Source organism: Chlamydomonas reinhardtii, chromosome 10 (genome assembly GCF_000002595.2).
Source record: "Chlamydomonas reinhardtii strain CC-503 cw92 mt+ chromosome 10, whole genome shotgun sequence".
Classification (NCBI taxonomy): domain Eukaryota; kingdom Viridiplantae; phylum Chlorophyta; class Chlorophyceae; order Chlamydomonadales; family Chlamydomonadaceae; genus Chlamydomonas; species Chlamydomonas reinhardtii.
The window spans coordinates 5,276,216-5,295,414 of NC_057013.1; the positions used below are offsets into that span (position 1 = coordinate 5,276,216).

Genomic DNA, 19,199 nt, shown 5'->3' on the forward strand with positions numbered 1-19,199 from the left:
GGCCAAATGAATTTAAACTAATGATGTGCGCTGTAGCGGGGCAGTCCTTACACTGTCCGTACCCCGACACGGTCGGTGGCCCGACACGGTCGCCCCTCCAGAGAGGCTCCCTGCCGACGAGGGGAGGCCGCTTCGGCGGCCGATAGCCCCCATACGTCCCCTATACACCCCGCCACCGATAGTCCGACACAAAGTATCTAAATGCATAGGGCGAAGGCGGTCACTGGACGGTGGCCGCTCCGTGCAGGTGGGGCGCGGCGCCCGAGAAGATGAAAAGGCCGCAGACAAGGTACGATGGTAATGGAAGACAACATACACCGCCATACCGGCGGCCAAGTTGGGCCCTGATAGCATGTGATGGCTCGGCGTCTTCGGGTGCTGGGACTGTCCCATCTGTAACATCCGCATTCATACCGGCATCAAGGCAGCGTTCGCCTAGTCGTAGCAATAGTGTGCTATCATGCATGTGTTGATGAGAACAAAGCAATGCATGCTCTTATCCGGTACCACTCCCAATGTCAGACGTTGGCGCTCGTACGTGTGCAAGGCCGCCTCTGCAACTGGTATACCACAAACTCGTTCATGGGAATATGCACCTAAATTCACCCGAGCCAGCCCTGGGAACCGTGCAACAGTCTCATGCGTTGCTGTGTTGGAAAGATTTCAAGCCAGTGCCAAGGCCAGTGCACCTTAGGACATGCCGTTGTACTACCCTACTTCTATCCTTGACGCCCGCTCATGTCTGCCAGGCTGCTTACAACACTCCTGCTACTACCATCTAATACTGCCAGTGGGCAGGGGCACCAGACCCGGCCGTTTGTTGGTCTCATGCGCACTCACGACGGCCGCCAGGGCTGATGCCTTCTTTGCATGCTTCTTAGCCTCTTTGGCTTTCCGCCGTGCCTCCGCCGCCGCGCGGCCCAGTCCCACTGCGTCTTCAACCATGCGCACGATGTCGGCGTCTTGTGGCAACTACAGAGTGGTGGCGGCAAAAGGGCGCGACACGGCGTGTTATGAAATGATTGCGGCATCTCTTTGTGAGACGGACCTCAGCAGGCTTGCCGTGCGAGCGTGTCTACCAAATAACCCACCTCGCTTAGCATTATTGCCATTCGGTTGCGTTCCTCCTTGATATGCTGCACAAAGGGTCGGACCTGCGAAGGTATGTCACAGCGTCGTTTGCAGGTTCCTTGACAGGCTCGTGTGATTTTGTGGATGTGCAGGAAACATGGCAGAGTGACTTAACAAGGTGGCCATGAGCCTCGAGTCGTTCCGCGGTGCATGCACAGCGTTGCCTGCAAGCGCGCACCAGGTAGAAGACGAACACGATGAGCAGTGGCAACAGGGCAACCATGAGGCCGATTTGCAGGGACGCAATCCGGAAAATCCTGTTGTTCATTTCATCTGTGGACGGGCAAGCATGGCGCGGCGACGGAGCGAGCACAGTGGTTGGTTAGGGCGCTCTTGAACGGCTGGATTTGGAGCATGCACGCCTTGGCCGCACGCAGACGGAGGAGCCCTGCTGCATTGTGCTCTTACCTATGTAGTACGCTTGGACTGACAAGAGCCCGTCTCGTGCGTCGTTCAAGCCAATCTACAAGCACTCCACACGATGGCGGCGTCATGGAAACATGCATGCATCCTGGGTGACAGGAGCATCCGTGCATTCATGTGCGAGGACATGGATGGGCAGGTGCGCTATGCAGCTGCGGCACCCGTGCATCCCCATAAACTGCACACCTGAAAGAGTGTGGCCAGGTACGGGCTGCTCTGGTTGACCTCCGAGTCTGGCGCGTCTAGCAGGAGATCGCACACCTGACGCTCGGGAGCAGAAGGGGAGCAATCAGCCACCAACACTTCACCAACGTATCAAACCTTCCAGTTTGCGACAATGGAGCGCTGGCAGTGGCGCCAAGTGGCAGCCCTGGGCCGTACCTGGAACAACGTGCTGACCAGCGTGTTCACGCCTGAGTGTGTTGCCTGTGATAGGGCGTGCAAGTAAGAGACATAAAAGATGGACGGTCACATGGCCTGACACAAGCAACATAGCACATGGAGGAGCCTGTGACCATGCTTGCTACAAGAGGCATGCGCACCTGGTATAATGGGCTCCCACGGTTAACGCACGTTGACGGGTCGGCGCGCAGGCACTCCCTCGTGAAGAAGAGCACGTTTTGGATTGAGCTGGTGGCAGAGATGATGCCGCTAGACTTGCCGATGCGGTGTACACCAGTAGACATGTTAGCGAGAAGCGCCTGCAAGTGCACAGGCAATATGAGGGCGTTGGTAATAAATGCAAGATTGCCATGCCAGGGGAAACCACATGGCGGCTGCAAAGATGGAAGCACAGATGAAACAACCCCACCGAGCACCGATGCATGGTCATGACATGCATACATGTTAACAATACAGGACCCCCATCCTCACCGGGGTGTAGTACTTGTTGCCGTACAGGAGCACGTCGTACTCCACACCCGCAACAATGCGGCGGTCAGACAGGGAGCGCCGGTAGGCGGGGATGATGGTCGGGTCTGACAGTACACACAGCTCGTGAGCGAAGTACACCAGCCTGTAGGCAGCAGGCAGCCGGGGGACAGCCAGCGATTTGAGGTGCTGTTGCGTAGCAGCCGGGCAGCATTGCCAGACCTCTACCTCACTGCCCTTAACTGGAAACTTGTAACTACAAGCGCACCTCGTGTTGCGCATCACGACGAAGCTGGCGATGTTGACAGTCTCAATGGGCTCGTACAGGTTCTGCATGACGTGTGGAGAGGTGAACATTGCGGAAACTGCAAACACGTGCATTGTGTTACGCCGACCAGCACGGTAAGGCCAAGCCCCATGATGAATCTGCACATTGGGCGTCCATAAAACAAGGGCCCGGCACCCCCCCCCCCTACACATGCGGTGGGCTTTCTGATAATGATGGGACTTAATCGTTGGGCTCGGGCATGTTTACCCCCACCCCCATACAGACACACCCGCGCACATAGCGACCGCACCGTGACTAGTGTGTACGACACAGCATACATGGCGATGATGAGGATGGCCCAGATCACTACGGGCAGACACAACCACCAGTTCCGCACGCTGTTATACGCCAGGACCTTGCGAGACCCGGGCCGCTGCGCAAAGGGCGTCAGACGGTGTGGAAACAGGGTGAGGCAGGAAACGGTTGGCAGCAGCTTGGCCTTGCGGAAGGGGGATGGCGCGTGTCAGGGGGGAACACATGTGAACATGTTCCTATGCAACTTCGAGATGCATGCGCGTAGGCAACATGCCCACCTGGTACTGCATCCGGAAGAAGCGGACAACGGACTCCTGCCAAGCCGCGGTACGTTGTCGCCATGATAGCCTAAGATTGCTGGGCGCCGCGGCCACCTTGTCGGTAGCGCCGGTGCCTGCCGATGCCACCAGCACACCCGGGGTCGGACCTGATGCTTCCATCTGCCCAGCCCCGTAGCGATTTGCAAACGCGGCGGCAGTGGCGCGTCTGCGTGGCCCTGTTCCACCAGCCACGCCGTCTGGCCCCCTCTCCGACACGGAGCCCTGGCCTGGAGGCGCAAAGTCGCGGAAGGAAGCCCGCAGGCGAGATGGGCCGGGGCTTGCCCAGTCGTTCCTCGCCATGCCGCCGCCGCCCGAATGTGCTCGCGGTGAAGGCCCACTGTCGCCCCCGCTCCCAACCGTTGCTGGGCCTGGCTCTGCTGTGCCCCTGTGCGCGGGTCCGCTGCCACCGGTTATGTCTTTGCTTCGCTGTGGGGGTGCAGTACCTTCTGCGCTGACGCCAGCAGCAGCCTCTCTGTCCAGGCCGGGGCCTGAAGCTGAATTCTGCTGCGGCACAAGCGCCTGGTCCTTATCTGCAGCATCCAGCTGCCCCTCTACGACCGTGCTGTCCTCGTCATACTCCTCGGCGATCTTGCGATTGGCCAGGGCCCTTATGCTGGGGTTTGGAACGCCCAGGAACACACCAAATAGGGCACAGCGCCATTTGGTCACCTGCGGCCCCGCGGGAGAGCAGCAGCCGTAACGCGTATGGCGCGGGCGACGCGCATATGAAATGGCTATGGACCCACAGTTGTGAGGTGTTATGGAGGACCAGAAGACACGCTGGCAACTTCCAATGGTGGTGGCGCAGAGAAGCCACATGCATGCCGTACACGACAACTGCATGAGCCCACCTGCATGAGCCGCCACATGATGTACACGGCAGCGGTTCCGCAGATACAGCAAGCCTCCACGATAAGCAGCGACAGCATGACGTCGTTGGTCAGCGAAGCTATGTCCACGCAGTCCTCCACGTTCGTGTCAAGGACCTACGCACACAACAGAACATGGGTGGTATGCGATTGGCCCATCGGGATACAGAGCAAGGGCGTCGCATCAACGTTACCCGCGTGTCAGGCCCTCCTAGTCCTAGTTTGTTGCACAATGAGGCATCCACTGAAACATACCTTGATGTAAGCGTCAGTTAGCTGGAAAACAGCATCTTGGTGGATGAACTCAAAGCCGCGCGTGTCCGAGAGGTTGTAGCCGAGATCCTGTACCGTGAAGTTGTGGTTTCCCTGTGGAGAACGCGCGCAGTGCAGTGAAGCGGTTGCTTTATTTGGTACCCTTGAGTGCGAAGTGCTTGTATGAGTGCACGCCGCTTGCGCACTGCGCGCACCAACATAGTGGGATTGCGCACCCCAACAGGAGCCATGGTCCTTCCGCGCCAGCTCCACACTTACCGCAATATACGTTGCATAGGCCTGAAACCAATTCCCCATCTCGAAGAGTGACATGTACTGTTTGGCGTCAGTGCTCGTGTCATGGCCCGCTGCGGCCATTGACGCCGACTTGATTTCGACCTTTTAAGGGACATGTAAGGTTAACTGTTGAGCAACATGGTCTCGTAACAGATTGGCTGGCGCCATAGTCTTCATCCTCAGTATAGCTTGTACCACGTGCTCACCGGATAAACACGATCGTCCCACCAGCTTGTCAGCGTCTTGCGGTGCTTAGGGTGCTTCGCCACGAAGCTGCGATAGGCGGGTACGAAGCGCTCCTCGAAGCCCGCTGTACTACGATACAGCATCTGCTCATACACGCGCATATCCGTCTTCTTGTACAACGTGTCCTGCTCAGCATGCACGCAAGCAAGGGCACAAATGATTGGGATAGGGATTGTGATGTGCAAAGAACACCCGCCTGGGGCCCCGCGGACCCGCCATCCCATGGGGCTCACAGGCGACATTTGCTTCGGGCGAATACGCCGTCTACGAAACCGCACAAGCAACACCCACCACAGTTTTGTTCTTGTGCATCTGGTCCAGCACGCGGCTCGCAAGCGCAGCAGAGTGTAGCTCCTCTAGCGCCAGGCCGCTTGCGGCGATGTCTGACACACAGGACTTGAGGTCACCGAGCAACACCATGATGCCAATGAAGCACCTGCGGTCATGCATGGTGTGAGTGCGGCTTGCGTTGACAACCCGCGCACGACTAGCCCCTGTAAGTGCGCGCGGCCGGAAACAACCGCTACCACTGACTTTGGATTCGTGTGCTTGCATAGGCGTCTTACCCGAGGTGGCTCAGGAACAGTAGTAGACTGATGACTCGGCTCTGCTGCCAGAAGCGTGTAATGGGCTTGCGTGACTCGGGGCGCTCCAGAATCTGTAGGTCAGGAGAAGATTGCAGAGCGAGCTACTTACTAAAGTTATTGTTACGAAGACAGTTGGGATGCACGTAATTGCGCATTAGGGAGTAGCGCATGGGCGCATGGCGCATTTGTGCCCACCTTCAGTATGCGTCTCAGACGCTTGCCCCTCTGGAAATCGAGGTGCCGCTCCTCATCTTCGGCTTCGGCCGGACCCGCGCCAGGCGCTCCCGAGTAGGAGCTACTGCCATCATCGTTATCCCCCTCCGATCCCGGCGGCGAGGCATCACCGACGCCGCCGCCAGCTGCAGCTGTTGTTGGTGCGACGGCTGCAGAGGCAACAGCCGTGGCAGTGCGCCGTGCCAGACGGCGGCTGCTCGCTTGCGGCAACCCCACAGGCGGCTGCGGCCGGTGCTGCTGCCTTGGCTGCCCCTGCCCGTCTGTGTCGTCGCCTGCAGTCAGTTCGTACCAGTTGCCACCGGTAGGTTGAAACCCCGCACCGACTGCCATGTCCACTGCTGCTGCGCCTGCGCCTGCCGGTGCCATTCCAGGCCCGCCTCTCCGGCCGGCCTCCCTGCTGGTGCCAACTGGAGAGTCCATAGGCAATGCCGCAGGTTCCAGCAGCCCCGGCCTCGCGTGACCGGACTTGCCAGCCCCTTCGACGTCGGCACCTGACCCAGCAGGCGAGTCGAAGGCGTCATGCGCGCCCCTGCCGGGATGTTCACCCGCGTCGGCGGCGCCTGTGCTCTGGATCCATCGACGCGTGAGGCTGGACCTGGCTGCTACGTCGCCGGCGGGGTCGTCCCCAACGCCGTTGCCGCCCTGTGTGCATGCACGAGCAATAAAGGGGACACCGTTTGGAGGAAGGGCGGCGCATGTATGCCATGCGCACAGAATGCCAACGACGAGGCTAGTGAAGTAACGATATGATGCAGAAGGCACCCCTGCACCCACCAGCTGCTCCCGGTGTCGGACGCTCCTTGGCACCTGCTTGCCAGGAACTGCATCGGTTCCCGCCGCTCGCGCCAACCGCCGTAGCGCCACTTCGGAAAGCCGTGTGACGCTGCCGCCGCTTGCCGCTGCCGTCGCTTCACTCTGCTGCTCCAGACCGCGTGATCTGCCGCCCAGCACGGTCGCAGCATATGTTGCGGCCGCCGCTCCTGCTGCAGCCGCTGTAGCGCCGTCATTGCCCAGGTCTACGTTGCATGGTAATTGGTCTGCAGACACAGCCGGTGCAAGGGCGGGTGCCGGCAGCCAAAAGTGATCGTGCAGGTGGGATTGCGCAGGGCGCTGCTCGTGCCCACCTGCCGCTGCTGCTTCAGCCGCCGCCTCTTCCCCTGCTGCTGGCCCCACTGCAAGCGACACGGGCGCCAACCCAGCCACGCCAGGTCCGGTTGCGATGTGCAGGTGCTCGTGCGACATCGGTGCAGCTGCCGACGCGACATGGACCTCCATGTTGTCTGCAAAGTCGAGCTCTTGGGCGTGATGCGTTGAGTGCATGGTCTCAAGATCCGCCGCGGGGCTGGCGGGCGTGCCCGTGTCCAGGCCGCGCCGCATCGTGCGATGGCCGATTGCTGCCAATGGCGCCACCACCGTTTTGCGAAGCGCGCGCACCGTCGAATCGCCACTGTCGCTGCCATCGCCGGCGCCGCGGCCGCTGCGCGCTCCGGCCTCGTCCACTGCCGGCCCTAGCGATTCAAAGGCCCGGGCGCGGGCATCGCCATCCGACTCGCGCTCGCTCGCGTCCGTGGTGTCATAGGGATCCGCGTCCTCACTGCTGTGGGTAATGGAACGCTGACTGCCGGCAGCATCTACAACAGGAGAGGCCGCGGCTGCTGGCTCTGCCGGCGCGATGCCAGGCTCCGACGTCCGGGGGGTGGAGCTGGAACCGCGGACAGAAACAGGGAGCCGTAGGAGGTTGTGCGGCCTTTGCGCCGTTGTGCGCCCCCGTTCATGGCCACCAGGGGCACCCTCCTCGTCACTGCTCCTTCCGTCGGCAACAGCACGCCCACTTGAGGCATCCGTCTGGAACAGATGGTTGCTGAACATGGCAACGCCCGAGAGCTGTGCGCCGTCGGCTTTGCCGCCACTACCGCTCCAGCTCGGCAATGCCCGCGCACCGCGTCCGCTGGTCCTGCCCGCGCCGCCCTCCCCTTCGCCGATGCCGCTGCCATCTATCCGCCAGCTAGGGCCTGCCGGCAGCGCATTCGCCCGGGCAGCCGCTCCAGCAGCCGCTGCTGTGTGCGGACGTGTGCCGTCCAAGTGCGCTGCGCTGTGCCCTGATGGACCCTGCATCAGGGCCTGGCGCCGAGTTGACGCGGACGCAGTGCTGGGTGGAAGGGCATAGGGAGCGGGCGCTGATGGTGCAACCCGAAGCCCCCCAGTCGTCTGCAAACCGGCGGCTGGCCCAGACCCCACGCGGGCTGAGGCGTTCGCAGGCGTCACAGGGGCAGACTGCGTGGGCTGCAACACTGCACCAGCTGTACCCTGAGGTACGCGCCCGTCAAAACCTGCTTGCGCAACGGAGACGGCTCCTGCTGTAACCCCCATGGGGTCCGCCGTCGATGCCGCGGGCAACGCTGGCGAGCGGCTGACAAGAGGGGCCAGGACGCCAGCCCCGAACAGGCCTGCCAGGCGGCTGCTGATGCCACCGCCGCCCGCCGACATACTGACAGCTCCAGCGTGTCCACCTCCCACCCCAACAAGGGGCCCTGCCGGCACGAGCGCCGTGTCACTGAGCTGCACATGCGCGGCGTTAGGCATGAGGTGCAGCCGCAAGTAGAGCGTTTGACTGGAATTGCGACGCGGCATGGCCTGCACCAGCAGGTGCAGCGGCCTGCCGTCCGCGTGTGTGGTGGTCACGTGCACGAGCGGACTAGGCAGCCGCCGGCTCAACAACGATGCACCATTGCTGCTGGAGGCCCCGGCGGCTGCCCCAGCGCCTCCGCTGTCTGCAATGACAACGCCCTTGGCCGCCGCGGCAGGGGCAGCATCGCCCGAGCTAACGGGCTCAGGCCCTCTGGCTCGCCGGGCGGCACCCGTGCCAGGAGCTCCGGTGCCGTTGACACCTGCGCCGCCACCACTGCTGAGGTCACTGCTGCCGAATGGGCGTCGGCGGCCTTCCTGCCCTGCCGGTGCCCCCTTCTCCTGCAGCTGCTGCTGTTGCAGCTGCTGCGCCTGCTGCGCAAGGCTGCCTGCGGAGCCCCTGCTGATGATAGTGTTGCCGCTGGTGTAGAAGTACTGCAGCAAGGACTGGCGGGGCGAAAGGCCCAGGACATCCTTCAGGTTGTGCTGCAGCAGCTGCGCGGGGCTGACGCCAAATAGGGGTCCTGCAGCACAGGCAAAACCAGGTTGACAGGTGTAAACGCCCAGCCTGCAGCAGTGGATTCTTATGCTTCCGGAGCCTGATGAGCTGCAGTCGGCGAGCTAAAGCCATTCCCGCATGGAACTCACCCGGCGGGTGCAGGTCGTCCAGCACCGCCTGGCGGATGTCACCGTCGCGGCAGACCTCCAACACCGACGCCACCTTGTCCGGGTGCCAGATGGACACGACCAGGTGGGCATCACCGCCCGTGCCATCAATCTCCAGGATCACAGCGCGTGGCAGCAGCCCCAAAACGCCAGTGCCCTGCAGCCATCACGGCGAGCAATCAGATCACTGTCGGTCGGCACGTACAAGGGCGCTATGTACATCGCGCTGACCGCATACGTCCAAGCGCACCTGACGGCGGCGGCCCACGTCGCGGCCAGAACGCAGTAGTGACGGTTTTAAGGCGCCGGAGGTCTGCGTGCTGGGCCCTGCTGCAAACCCCGTGGAAGCAGCTGTGGCCGTCGCCCCGGCAGTGGCCGTCCGAGCGCGCCGGCCAGCACTGAAGAGCCGCGCCAGAGCTGCGGCTCCGCTGGGCAGCTCTGCTTTTGATGGGGCGGGCCCAACGACCGGGCCCGCTGCTGACTCGGCCGCCGCCGGAATCGGCCCTGGGCCGCTGGCTGCTCCACTTCCTGGCTGAATGGCGATCTCATTGAGTGACACTTGCTGCCCAGCAGCTGACGCGCAGCCTCCAGGGCTGGTGCCTGCATCACCACATTCAGCGGCAACTGGCTTCATTGCCTGCGGTGTGGCTGCTGCCCTTGATGGCACAGCTGAAGTCGCAGAAACCACCTCCGCTACCGCGGCGTGCGCCGCTGCAGCCGGCGCGGGGAAGCGTCGCGCCGGCCCGCCCGTGTGAAAGGCAGCTGCTGCGGCTGCTGCGGTCTGAAGCAAGTGCTCCTCACTGTCGCCATCTCCCAGCACCATGCCCTGAGGGCCCACCGCTGCTGCATCTGCCCCTCGTGCCGGCTCTGCAGCCGCCTCGCTCGCCTCAGGTATCTGTACGGCACAGTATTCGCGTCATACCATGACGCGGGACCAATCCAGCATGTGGTGCACTTGTTGTGACAGCGCACATGAGTGGCTTGTCGTCTGTGTCAGAAGCAATCAACCCGTCCGGACATGTTCCATCCCACGGCACTCACCACTGCCAGCAACTCTGAGACCTGTGGTCGTATGCCCGCGGGCCCTGGCCCCGCCAGGTTGGCACCCGCAGCGCCGGTGGCAGCAGCTGCGGCCTTGGCGTCGCCGGATGCAGGCACAGCCGCAGCAGCGGTTGCGCTGCCGCCGCCCAGGACCACACGCAAGTAGGCGGGGGCCAGTCGCTTCATGCAACTGCGCACGAGCAAGAGGACCGCGACAATGAACCAGCAGAACGAACCGGTCAGCTGCGTGCTTGATAAACGCCACGTGCGCGAAGAAAACCGGTCAGCTGCGTGCTCGAATGGACGCCACGCCAACAATGGCGCGCCACCGGGAAGGCCCTGTCCACTGATCCACATACCCGGGCAGTGCCTTTACAATGCGCGATTTGACTCACAGGGCTCTTAGCTCCTCCACTGCCTCTTCCTGCAGCTGCTCGGTCGGTGCTGCCGCTCCCAGCTCAGGCACGAGCTTGAACAGGTTCGCTCCAACCAGCGCCGCCGGGGCCACGCCCAGCAGGGAGACGGGCGAGGCAGGGGAGAGCACTGACAGCACCTCGCCAGTTGGGCCCACCTGTATCGGACAAACACGATGGAGCAAGGTTGGGGGACAGGCGCGCTAGGAGGTGTTACGCCACATACGCGCACCCAACAATAGCCACACCAATTTACGCCTACTTGGTTCCTTTTAAGCTCGCACACTTCGTTGCAAGCAATGACCACAGATCAAGCCTCCTCGCGCACCTCAAGCTTGACGCGCCGCTCGTCCAGCCCCGCATCCACACTGCTGCGCACTGCCTCCACCACTGTGAGCAGGTTGTCATCCCCCTCGGCCTTGTGGCTGATGGACAGCCGCACCTGCAAGTGGGCACGTCAAGGGTGCCGTGCACGGTTTGCAGGACTCCGATGGTGTGGCTGCAAGCAGCTTACACGCCATAACAGCCGGCTACTGGTCGCCAGCTAGTGCAGTCTCCCCACGTGTCACTGCAGCGCTCCCTCACCGGCCAGCTAAAACCTCGCGCTCAGAGTCTCCCCACGTGTCACTGCAGCGCTCCCTCACCGGCACCAGCGCCTTATTGCTGGCGGCCATGAACACGGTCTGCCCGGAGCGGCAGCTGTGGGCCGCCTTGCGTGCCATCAACTCGCGCATTCCGATCGCATGGAGCGACTTGAAATGCTCCGGCAGCAGTGCCTGCAATGCGTGGGAACGCAGTGCAGGTCGTTACAGACTCTACGCAAAAGACCGACAAGCGTCAAACCTTAAATTTGTCGCCCGCAGCCCACAGCAGCCCCAGCGCAGCCTGGCCGCATGTGCTCATGCTCCGCACCGCGGCTCACCCACCTCCAGGTTCATGAGCAGGAAGCTCTTGTGCGCATAGCCCAGCATCGCGCTCGCGCTGCTGCTGGCGAACACCACATTTCCGCCCCGGTTGAACACCATCAGGGCAGACGTGCCAGTGCCCAATGCAGATGCAGATGAGTACGGAGCTGCAGTGCCGGCACCGCCAGCGCTGGTCCCGCCACTGGTCTGAGACGCGATGGGAGTGAGGCTGAGGATGTGCAATGGCTCGTCCGGTGTGCCTACAAGCCGAACAGACCCAAGAGCAGGGGACACAGCGCTAAGAGATGAAGAGCCATTAAAACCGGTAATAGAAGGACATCCCGTACCGTTTCATTGAAAACCAAATGCTGGCAATTACGTTTTGCTCTGCGCACCTCCAGGCGTGATCTTCAGTTCCACCAGCACCGGCGCCGCGTACTTGTGCTGTACGTGAAGCCGGATGCAGGCTGAGCCAGTGGCTGGCACAAGAGGAGCCGTCGCGCCGGTGCGAGCGGCCTCTCGCACGGAGGTCATCAGCCTGCATGACACCAGGTGCTTGTTTGTGAGTGTGTCGGGGGTCAGCGCTTGGCGCACACGCCATTGTCGCGCCGCGCCCTACGAGCGGCCACTGGTTATTGCTTGGGGCATAGATAAAAGGGGGATCTCCGGACAACCCATTAAAACCCAACCGGGTGCTGTACCAGAACTAACTCACGATTGCACTTCGTCCTGTTCCACCACCAGGTCTTTGAAGGGCCGTCCAATGCATTCCGCTGGGCTGATGCCAAACATGTCCTGCGGGTGCGCGTGCAGTCAGGGCACGCTTTAACAATGCTGCGCACGACTACGTGCCATGGCAACGTCTTGTCTGCGGCCGTGGCTTTTCCCGTGACCCTTGATAGCTTGGGTCATGCAGGCCCATGCATGCATACGGTACACATGTGTGCACGCGCACTTACCTCGAAGCGGTCCTCCACGCAGAGCGTTATGCCGTTGTACATGACGTACGCGCGCACCACCTTGGCGTTTGCTTCCACGGGCTGCATGGAAGGGCGAAGCGCGTTATACGGTTATAGGTCAGAACCGCGCGCCTGTTGTCGGGCATCTCGTTACATTTCACAGTCTGTCTGCCCTTCCCGCACGCAGCCTCCACGACATGCAAGCGCGAGCCTCACCCGAATCACGCCCAGGAACTGCGAGTCCGCACCCTGGCCGCTGAGCTTGCTGACTGCCAGCTTGATGGGAAACACGTGGCGGCGCCGGTGCAGAGCCACCACCTCACGCACGGTCTCCACAACCTTTGACTGGCCTATGGGGACAATGGAAGGCGAGTGTTTGGATGCTCACGAGCAGAAACGTGCTGCAACTTGCACCAGCATGCACCGGCAGGGTTGGAAGGACCCTATGTCAACAAAGGCTGCTGTGCCCTGGCCATCTCACCTGTGGAGACGTATGATGCGAGGTAACCATTGTGGCGGTTGCAGTAAGGTGCGGGCATGAGGATGGACACATTCTGCCCCTCCAGCTCGGATGCTTTGTAGCTGAACATCTTCTGCAGTGGCTTGTTGGTCATCTGGATGATCCCGCTCGAGTTGATCACGGCCACGGCGTTGTTGCGGTCATCCACCTGTCAAGTACGGGCCCGAGTAGGTGCGTGTCAGGCTCGCTCTCTCGAGGTGGCACTGCTGGGGGCCCTGCAATATGTCATACAGCTAGTATCATGTATTACCGAGTGTGTGGCCTATGCACCCACCTGTGTTAGCATGGAGCTGTCATTGGCGTATAGCAGGTAGTCCTGAGCAGCCGCCTGCTGCTCCTCCAGCTTGTCGGCCTTCCTGCAGGTGGGCGGCGGGAGCGGGGTGCGCCATCTGAGCAATAACGACCGGGCATGCATGTTGGCCAGCTAGCGTTCCACAACCCACCCTTATCGAAAGGCGCTTGAAGCTATAAGGTTGCCACTGCTACCCGCAAAGGTCAAAACCATGGGGTTCGTGGCTTCTAGGCCTGAGGTGCATACCATGCACTTGACGATACGCACACCGCATGCTCCGTTCCCGCCTGCCCTTGTCCCCTCCCTGACGGGCGTGCCTCCCTGGGCATCTTGGTACAGCTGACTTACTCGTAGATTTGCGCCGCCCGCCAGGGGTTGTTCATGACTTCTTCCTGGAAGTGTGCGTAGCTCCGCAAGAGCTTAACGCTGTTCGGGTACCTGTACAAACCAGGATTTGGAAGGCAGCGGACGATGCCTGTAAACAACTTGGCAAGCTAGCGCCATCATGTGATGGTTGCGTGGAAACGGCAACCACGCCGCACACTCGAAGCATTTTGCTACCGGAGAGCCCCAAATCGTTCCATAATGTGAGTTGCCTTATCAAGCGCACCTCTCCAGCACGGAGCGGTAGGTCTTCAGCGCTGCCTCTTGAGCCGCCTCAATGTTCCGGAACGCGGACGTTAGCGTGTTGAACTGCAGCGTGCTGTGCCGCAGCAACCTCCAGAAGGCCTGCTGCGCCAGGAGCGCGCGCGTGGTCGCGCGGAGCAGCAGCCTGCGGATGATGTTAGGAGCAATCCATATCAAGGTGTGCATGCCGTAACCATGCCTCATCCTCAGCATCACCTGTAGTTTCGCTGGAACTCCACATACGACACCAGGTCCACCGCGCTCTCGCCAGTTGTGGACGTGTGTGCGCGCTGCATGTGCTGCTGCTGACGCATGAAGAGCGCATAGCGCTCGGGAAAGTTGGGCGTCTGCTTGCGAGCCGCCATCAGTTGGCTCTGGCCCGCCTGCAATGTACATATGCAATCAAAAAAGGGGCGTAGGGTCAACGGAACGAAACGCAAAGGCCAACCTTTGGGCGCCCAAACTGCCCTAGCACCCAAACCACCATGCTGTGCGTGAAGCACCTTACCTGGTAGAGCGACTGCACCTCAATAAGGAAGTTGGCGTACAAGATGTGGGTGTAGGCGCTATTGGGAAACAGCGCGATGCCCGCCCGGAGGATGCGGTCCGTGTACTGCGATGAACAAACAACGATGTAAGACGCACGCAGCATACTTTGCTTGAACCATAGACTGAGCCAAAGCCAATGTGTGCGATACAACAACAAGAATTACCTTCAGCATGCGGGCGTTTTGCGTGCCGCGGATATCGCCAGGCGTCCGGCAGGCACGGGACACCATCTCCACTTCATAAACGTCCCAAAACCTGCACGACCGTTGGCATGAGCGAACGACGATCAGACATGCAACTTTGTGGCGCTAGAAGCCAGTCGTTTTGCAGCAGGTGCTACACAAGCCACAGCCCGTACCGCCGGCCCTTATGCGCGCGGCCCCATACACGTACTTGTACACGTCCTTGGGTTTCATGCTGTCGGGGAGGTTCCGGAAGGCCCGCATCGCCAGGAAGTACCACCGGTGCAGCCGGAAGCGGGCAAGCAAGCATCCAACCACTGCCATGCACGGCAGACCGATCAGCATGATGGATGTGATGCGCTCGGTGCCGCTGCCTGTCAGATCGCCCTTTTCCTGCGTGAACCTGTCACAATAAAAGGAAAACCCAGGGGCAACGTGTGAGCACTGCCGGGGATGGGCGCTATGTTACGGCGATGCGACCCCGCACAAAGACAAGGTACGGTGTTAGGCCTGCGCGTAGGGCTCACGCTTACCTGAGCACAACCATGAGTATTGCGACCCAGGTCAACCCCAGCTTGAAACCAGCCCGCAGATAGTTGGTCAACCGTATGGTGTGCGGCAGCTGCACAAGGAGGACAGGTGTGCGTCAGTTGTGGCGGAAGCAGGAAGGGGACAGTTACCCATGGCACAGCATGGCGGCAAAGCCGTACACCCATACATGCGGGGATGTGGCACATTGCTGACTTGCACATATCCTTCGCACGGTGTCAAACCTCTTCTATTGTTACTATAACCACAGAGCCGACAGGAAAGTGTACACGCAGACCAACTCAACTCACCCATCTTATAACTGTGTACGTTTGGACCGCCATGCACGCCGCAAAGATGACGGCCTGGAATTGCGGAATGTCCGTGACAACGACGTTTCCCGCGAGCAGGAACACCGATTTTGCGACCAAGTTGAACAGCTGCACGGCAGCAAGCGAAACACGTACACCGGAATGGTGGCAGGCGTAAGTCGGACCCTTCAGCCCTTCGTTGCAGGACAGCCAACCTAAGCAGCAGCCGTCCTGTCCTGGGGTTTGACACACGGCCGCCTGGCGGCCTAGCATAAGGATCCAGCGCAGTTCCCGGCTGTCTAAACTCGCATTTCTCTAACATGCCGCTGGCATCCCCGCCCTCACCTCGACGCGTGGGTTTACCGCCGCCAGCAGCCTCCCCGTGAGCGGGTTGGTGTCCACGTCAGCCGCAGTGAACAGCGCAGTCATCAAGCCGTACAGCACGGCAATGAGCACACCCAGGACCAGGTTCAGAACCTGGGGGAAGGCCGAGCAGGCTGCGCGCGGCAGAGGCAGGGCGGGCGAGGTCGCATGGAGTAGATTGTATGAAGGCAAGGATCCCGCACGAAGCGAACCCAAAGACTTGGGCACGGCATCGCCCGGCACACACACACACACACACACACTCACATACACACATATACACACACACACACACACACACACACACACTCACACACACACACGTTTCGCCACTCACATCTGTCCGGGTAGTAGTGCATGTAGCCGCGGCGATACGTATTGTCCGCTTGTGTTGTGTCCGTTGAGGTTCCATTGGCGTACGTGGCGTTCGTAAACGTAAGTGTCGCGTTGACCAGGGTGGTCATGTTCACGTATGCAGATTCATCAACGCCAGGTGTGGTTGAGTTGGTGGTGCTGTTGCGGGCGGCTGCGCTTGTGGAGTTGCCAGCATCACTGCTGCTGGATGGGACTAGCCAGTGGCTGCATCATGTGAAGTGTGGGGAAATGCACATCAACGCGGTGAGAGGGCGTGCCATGTGCTTGCAGCTTGACGAGCGCATGCAATCCAACCTATTACGGTACTGTGCACGGGCGCGCCGACACCAATCCTTGCCAGCTGCTGGCAAAACGGGTTCATCATGAAACTCGAATCTGGCTACGGCCCTAAGCATGCGGCCCCTCCAACATCTTAGTCACGGATTGGACGAACCCCCACGCACCAGTACAGGCTCAGCAGCGGTATCCCCATGTTTGCCACGAAGAGAGTCTGCGGGTTGGCACCGGGCGGGCAAAGGTAGGTATGGCCGCGTGGGCACAGCCATATCAGGCAGCTGCACTGTAGCATCATGACAGGAAGCACAAGGCTGGACAGAGCGCGAACTGCCAGCAGCTAGCTATGGCTGCAAACCCGACTGCACCGCCAGCGCCGTTACACACGACCAGACGCGTTGCGGCCCACACCTGGAGTAGCAGCGTGACTGTGTGCGTGGTCAGCCACACAATCCTGCAGCAGGGCACGTGATAGGCAAAGTCACAAGCCACGTTTGGCTGGAAGCATGCCTGCTCCATACAGTGCGCCCCTCGCAGGCGCTTTGATGCCCAACCGACCACCTATCTGTTTACGCGCCCGCCAGGCAGGCACCCGCCAGCCCGGCTCGGTCACCCACGTACCACGTGTTCTTCAGCTGCATCAGGTGGTTCCGCCGCAGCGTCACACCGATGTACACGCAGGCGCCCAGCACCAACAGCAGCAGGCCTCCAAACGCGTACAGCACCCCCACATACACCGCGTACGACTGTGCCCGGGTCGGAGCATCGAACAGCAGGTGCAACAGTAGGTGCAGGCTTGGCAGCCAGAAGCGTTAGTGCCCGAACAGGTGTCGTGAGCTGATTACAGCACGTGCGCGCGTCCTCCAACCTCACAGTTCATGAACTCTCCCTCTTGCTAGTACGGACGCTTGCACCTCAGCCCAGCCCCTCGCCCCAGTCGTTGAGTCTTGCTCTCGGCATCTGCTATAACTGCTTGTTGCTCAAGCCCCTGGCCTCCTGATGCTTGTGTGTCTAGAGGTGTAGTCCTTGCCCACCCTTCCATACGACAGCCATACTCACAGCGTTGTGGCCAATTTTCCTCGCGAAGTCAAGGTAGGACAGCCCATCCCAAATCCTGTGCGAGCGCAGATTTGCAGCAACGCCACAGACCGTCACCACATGCCGACCCGACGCTCTGAGGCAGCGCCTCAGCGTGAAAGCGACGGCACCCTCGACATCTGGGCCCCGTCAGGAGATCCACCACTCGCGACACGCTGCGCCCTGTCCCGCTGCCTCACGCTGGGCCCGTGCCGGTTTTACCCAAACACGCCCCAAACAAAGAGGAGCTGGCAGGAACGCCCGTTCCCGTAGTACGGCGGCCCCCGACTCCCCAACGGCGCGCCGTCGAGCCGCACTTACCAGCCTAGGCCAGGCCAGTCCATCCAGGCATACCACCCGAAGGTGGGGTTGAGCAGCACCGCCAGCTGCTGCAGGGGGTCAAGCACCAGCCGCAGCAGCGAGGACACCCAGCCGCAAGCAACCGGTTCCTGTGCACCAGTCGTTGGCATGCGGTATTCGAGCACGCGTGGGTTGTGAGGTACTAGCCACATGCACACACATGGCTTGCAACTCAAGTTCATACCCGTGATTCAATCATTCCAAAGGCCTTGCCCCTCATCAGTACCGTACCGTCGGTTATTCCGTACCTACAAGGCCTCACCTTCTTAAGTGTGTACAGCACACCGAACAGCCCCGCCTCCAGTCCGGGCCCTGACTGTGCAGGGGCATCAGTGGCGGCAGGAACAATACAGAGTTGTGATTCCACACTGGCTTTATCAACTAATACGCCATGGAGTCGCCTCAACTAGGGTCACGCACTCGTGGAAGGTCACGCACGCCCTTCGAACCAGCCCTGGGCAGACGCATGTTCTTTACCAGGCAGGCCCACGAGGCAGGGCCCCAGACCCCCAAACCTGCAGCTCATCATCATCAAGCCGGCTCTCCCGGTCCTTGGCCCCAGTTTGAAGCACGCTGATTGCGTCCCTGCACGCCCAGGGCTCCCGTCAGAGCTACTCGTGTGTCGGAACGGAGTTTGCGGCGAAGCCCGTACCCGTCAGTGCCGAGGCTGTCCACCGAAGAGAGTTCATCAAAGCTCTTCAGTCGCTTCATAGCGCCTCACACGCATAGCACAGTTTTGAAGCCTGCTGTAAAGCGGGGGGAGTTGCTCCGGGCCAAGCTCCGAAGCACACAGGGCCTGGCCATGTTTCCACTAAGGCTAGCCAAGAAGTTAAGTTGGCAAGTCCATCTTCCAGCAGCAAAATAGGTCTTCCTGCCGACGCTCACGCCGAGCTCAACCAGGAAACAATGATTGTGCCGTTTGTGATAAGAAAATTACGTACATAGCACAATTGTAGTATATGTATGGAACAGGAAGTAATTCGGTGTTGTCAGCTGAGTCGGTGTGATACTCGACAGACCCCGTTGTCGTTGACGTTGTCCTCAAACTCAAGCAAATGTAAGGGTCTTATTCCAGCTAGTATACTGGCGAAGCAACGCGAGGGTGCTGACGGGGGGTGCTAGCAGTCGTGCATGGGGTTGCCACAGATCGGCTGAGCAGTTAGCGCGGACCTGCGCGGACTTGCCCGCACAGAAGGGGTGCCAGTGCATATACTCCGACTCACAGCTGAATCCACGGAGGGATTGATTGGAGTACCACATCGTAGTGACCACTGCATCGCCGTCAGCCTACTGATGTACTCCGTGGGCTTTCCAATACGCT

At 60.7% G+C, this 19,199-nt stretch overlaps 1 protein-coding gene across 1 annotated transcript; it reads right to left on the reverse strand.

The window, feature by feature from the left end:
- Positions 1-35: 35 nt before the first annotated feature.
- On the reverse strand, positions 36-18,938 carry CHLRE_10g457400v5 (uncharacterized protein). The gene is made up of 51 exons (XM_043067091.1): positions 18,531-18,938; positions 18,394-18,463; positions 18,141-18,194; positions 17,840-17,967; positions 17,501-17,555; positions 17,063-17,187; positions 16,853-16,895; positions 16,612-16,658; positions 16,131-16,372; positions 15,776-15,927; positions 15,431-15,559; positions 15,125-15,213; positions 14,803-14,994; positions 14,574-14,664; positions 14,369-14,473; positions 14,077-14,243; positions 13,844-14,005; positions 13,582-13,671; positions 13,216-13,297; positions 12,903-13,089; positions 12,638-12,771; positions 12,422-12,502; positions 12,178-12,257; positions 11,858-12,000; positions 11,484-11,722; positions 11,202-11,333; positions 10,886-10,999; positions 10,540-10,715; positions 10,145-10,334; positions 9,354-9,998; positions 9,086-9,260; positions 6,937-8,961; positions 6,587-6,849; positions 5,774-6,454; positions 5,558-5,649; positions 5,283-5,427; positions 4,952-5,116; positions 4,728-4,847; positions 4,452-4,562; positions 4,179-4,313; positions 3,286-3,996; positions 3,003-3,125; positions 2,693-2,754; positions 2,428-2,569; positions 2,097-2,255; positions 1,936-1,980; positions 1,741-1,815; positions 1,540-1,594; positions 1,310-1,404; positions 1,092-1,154; positions 36-972 (listed from the first exon to the last, which is right to left on the reverse strand). Exons 1-51 carry the CDS (start codon positions 18,587-18,589, stop codon positions 772-774), a joined length of 9,846 nt encoding a protein of 3,281 aa, XP_042920488.1. The 5' UTR covers positions 18,590-18,938; the 3' UTR covers positions 36-771.
- Between the last annotated feature and the right edge of the window lie 261 nt (positions 18,939-19,199).

What these genes read in the sequence shown, in the direction of transcription:
- CHLRE_10g457400v5 (XM_043067091.1), bottom strand. Translation starts at nt 18,589, where the DNA reads ATGAAGCGACTGAAGAGCTTTGATGAACTCTCTTCGGTGGACAGCCTC. An exon ending in GACTGGCCTGGCCTAGGCTG is followed by an intron (nt 17,556 to 17,839) that starts GTAAGTGCGGCT and finishes GCGCTCGCACAG; the next exon opens with GATTTGGGATGGGCTGTCCT. An exon ending in GGACGACCTGCACCCGCCGG is followed by an intron (nt 8,962 to 9,085) that starts GTGAGTTCCATG and finishes CCTGTGCTGCAG; the next exon opens with GACCCCTATTTGGCGTCAGC.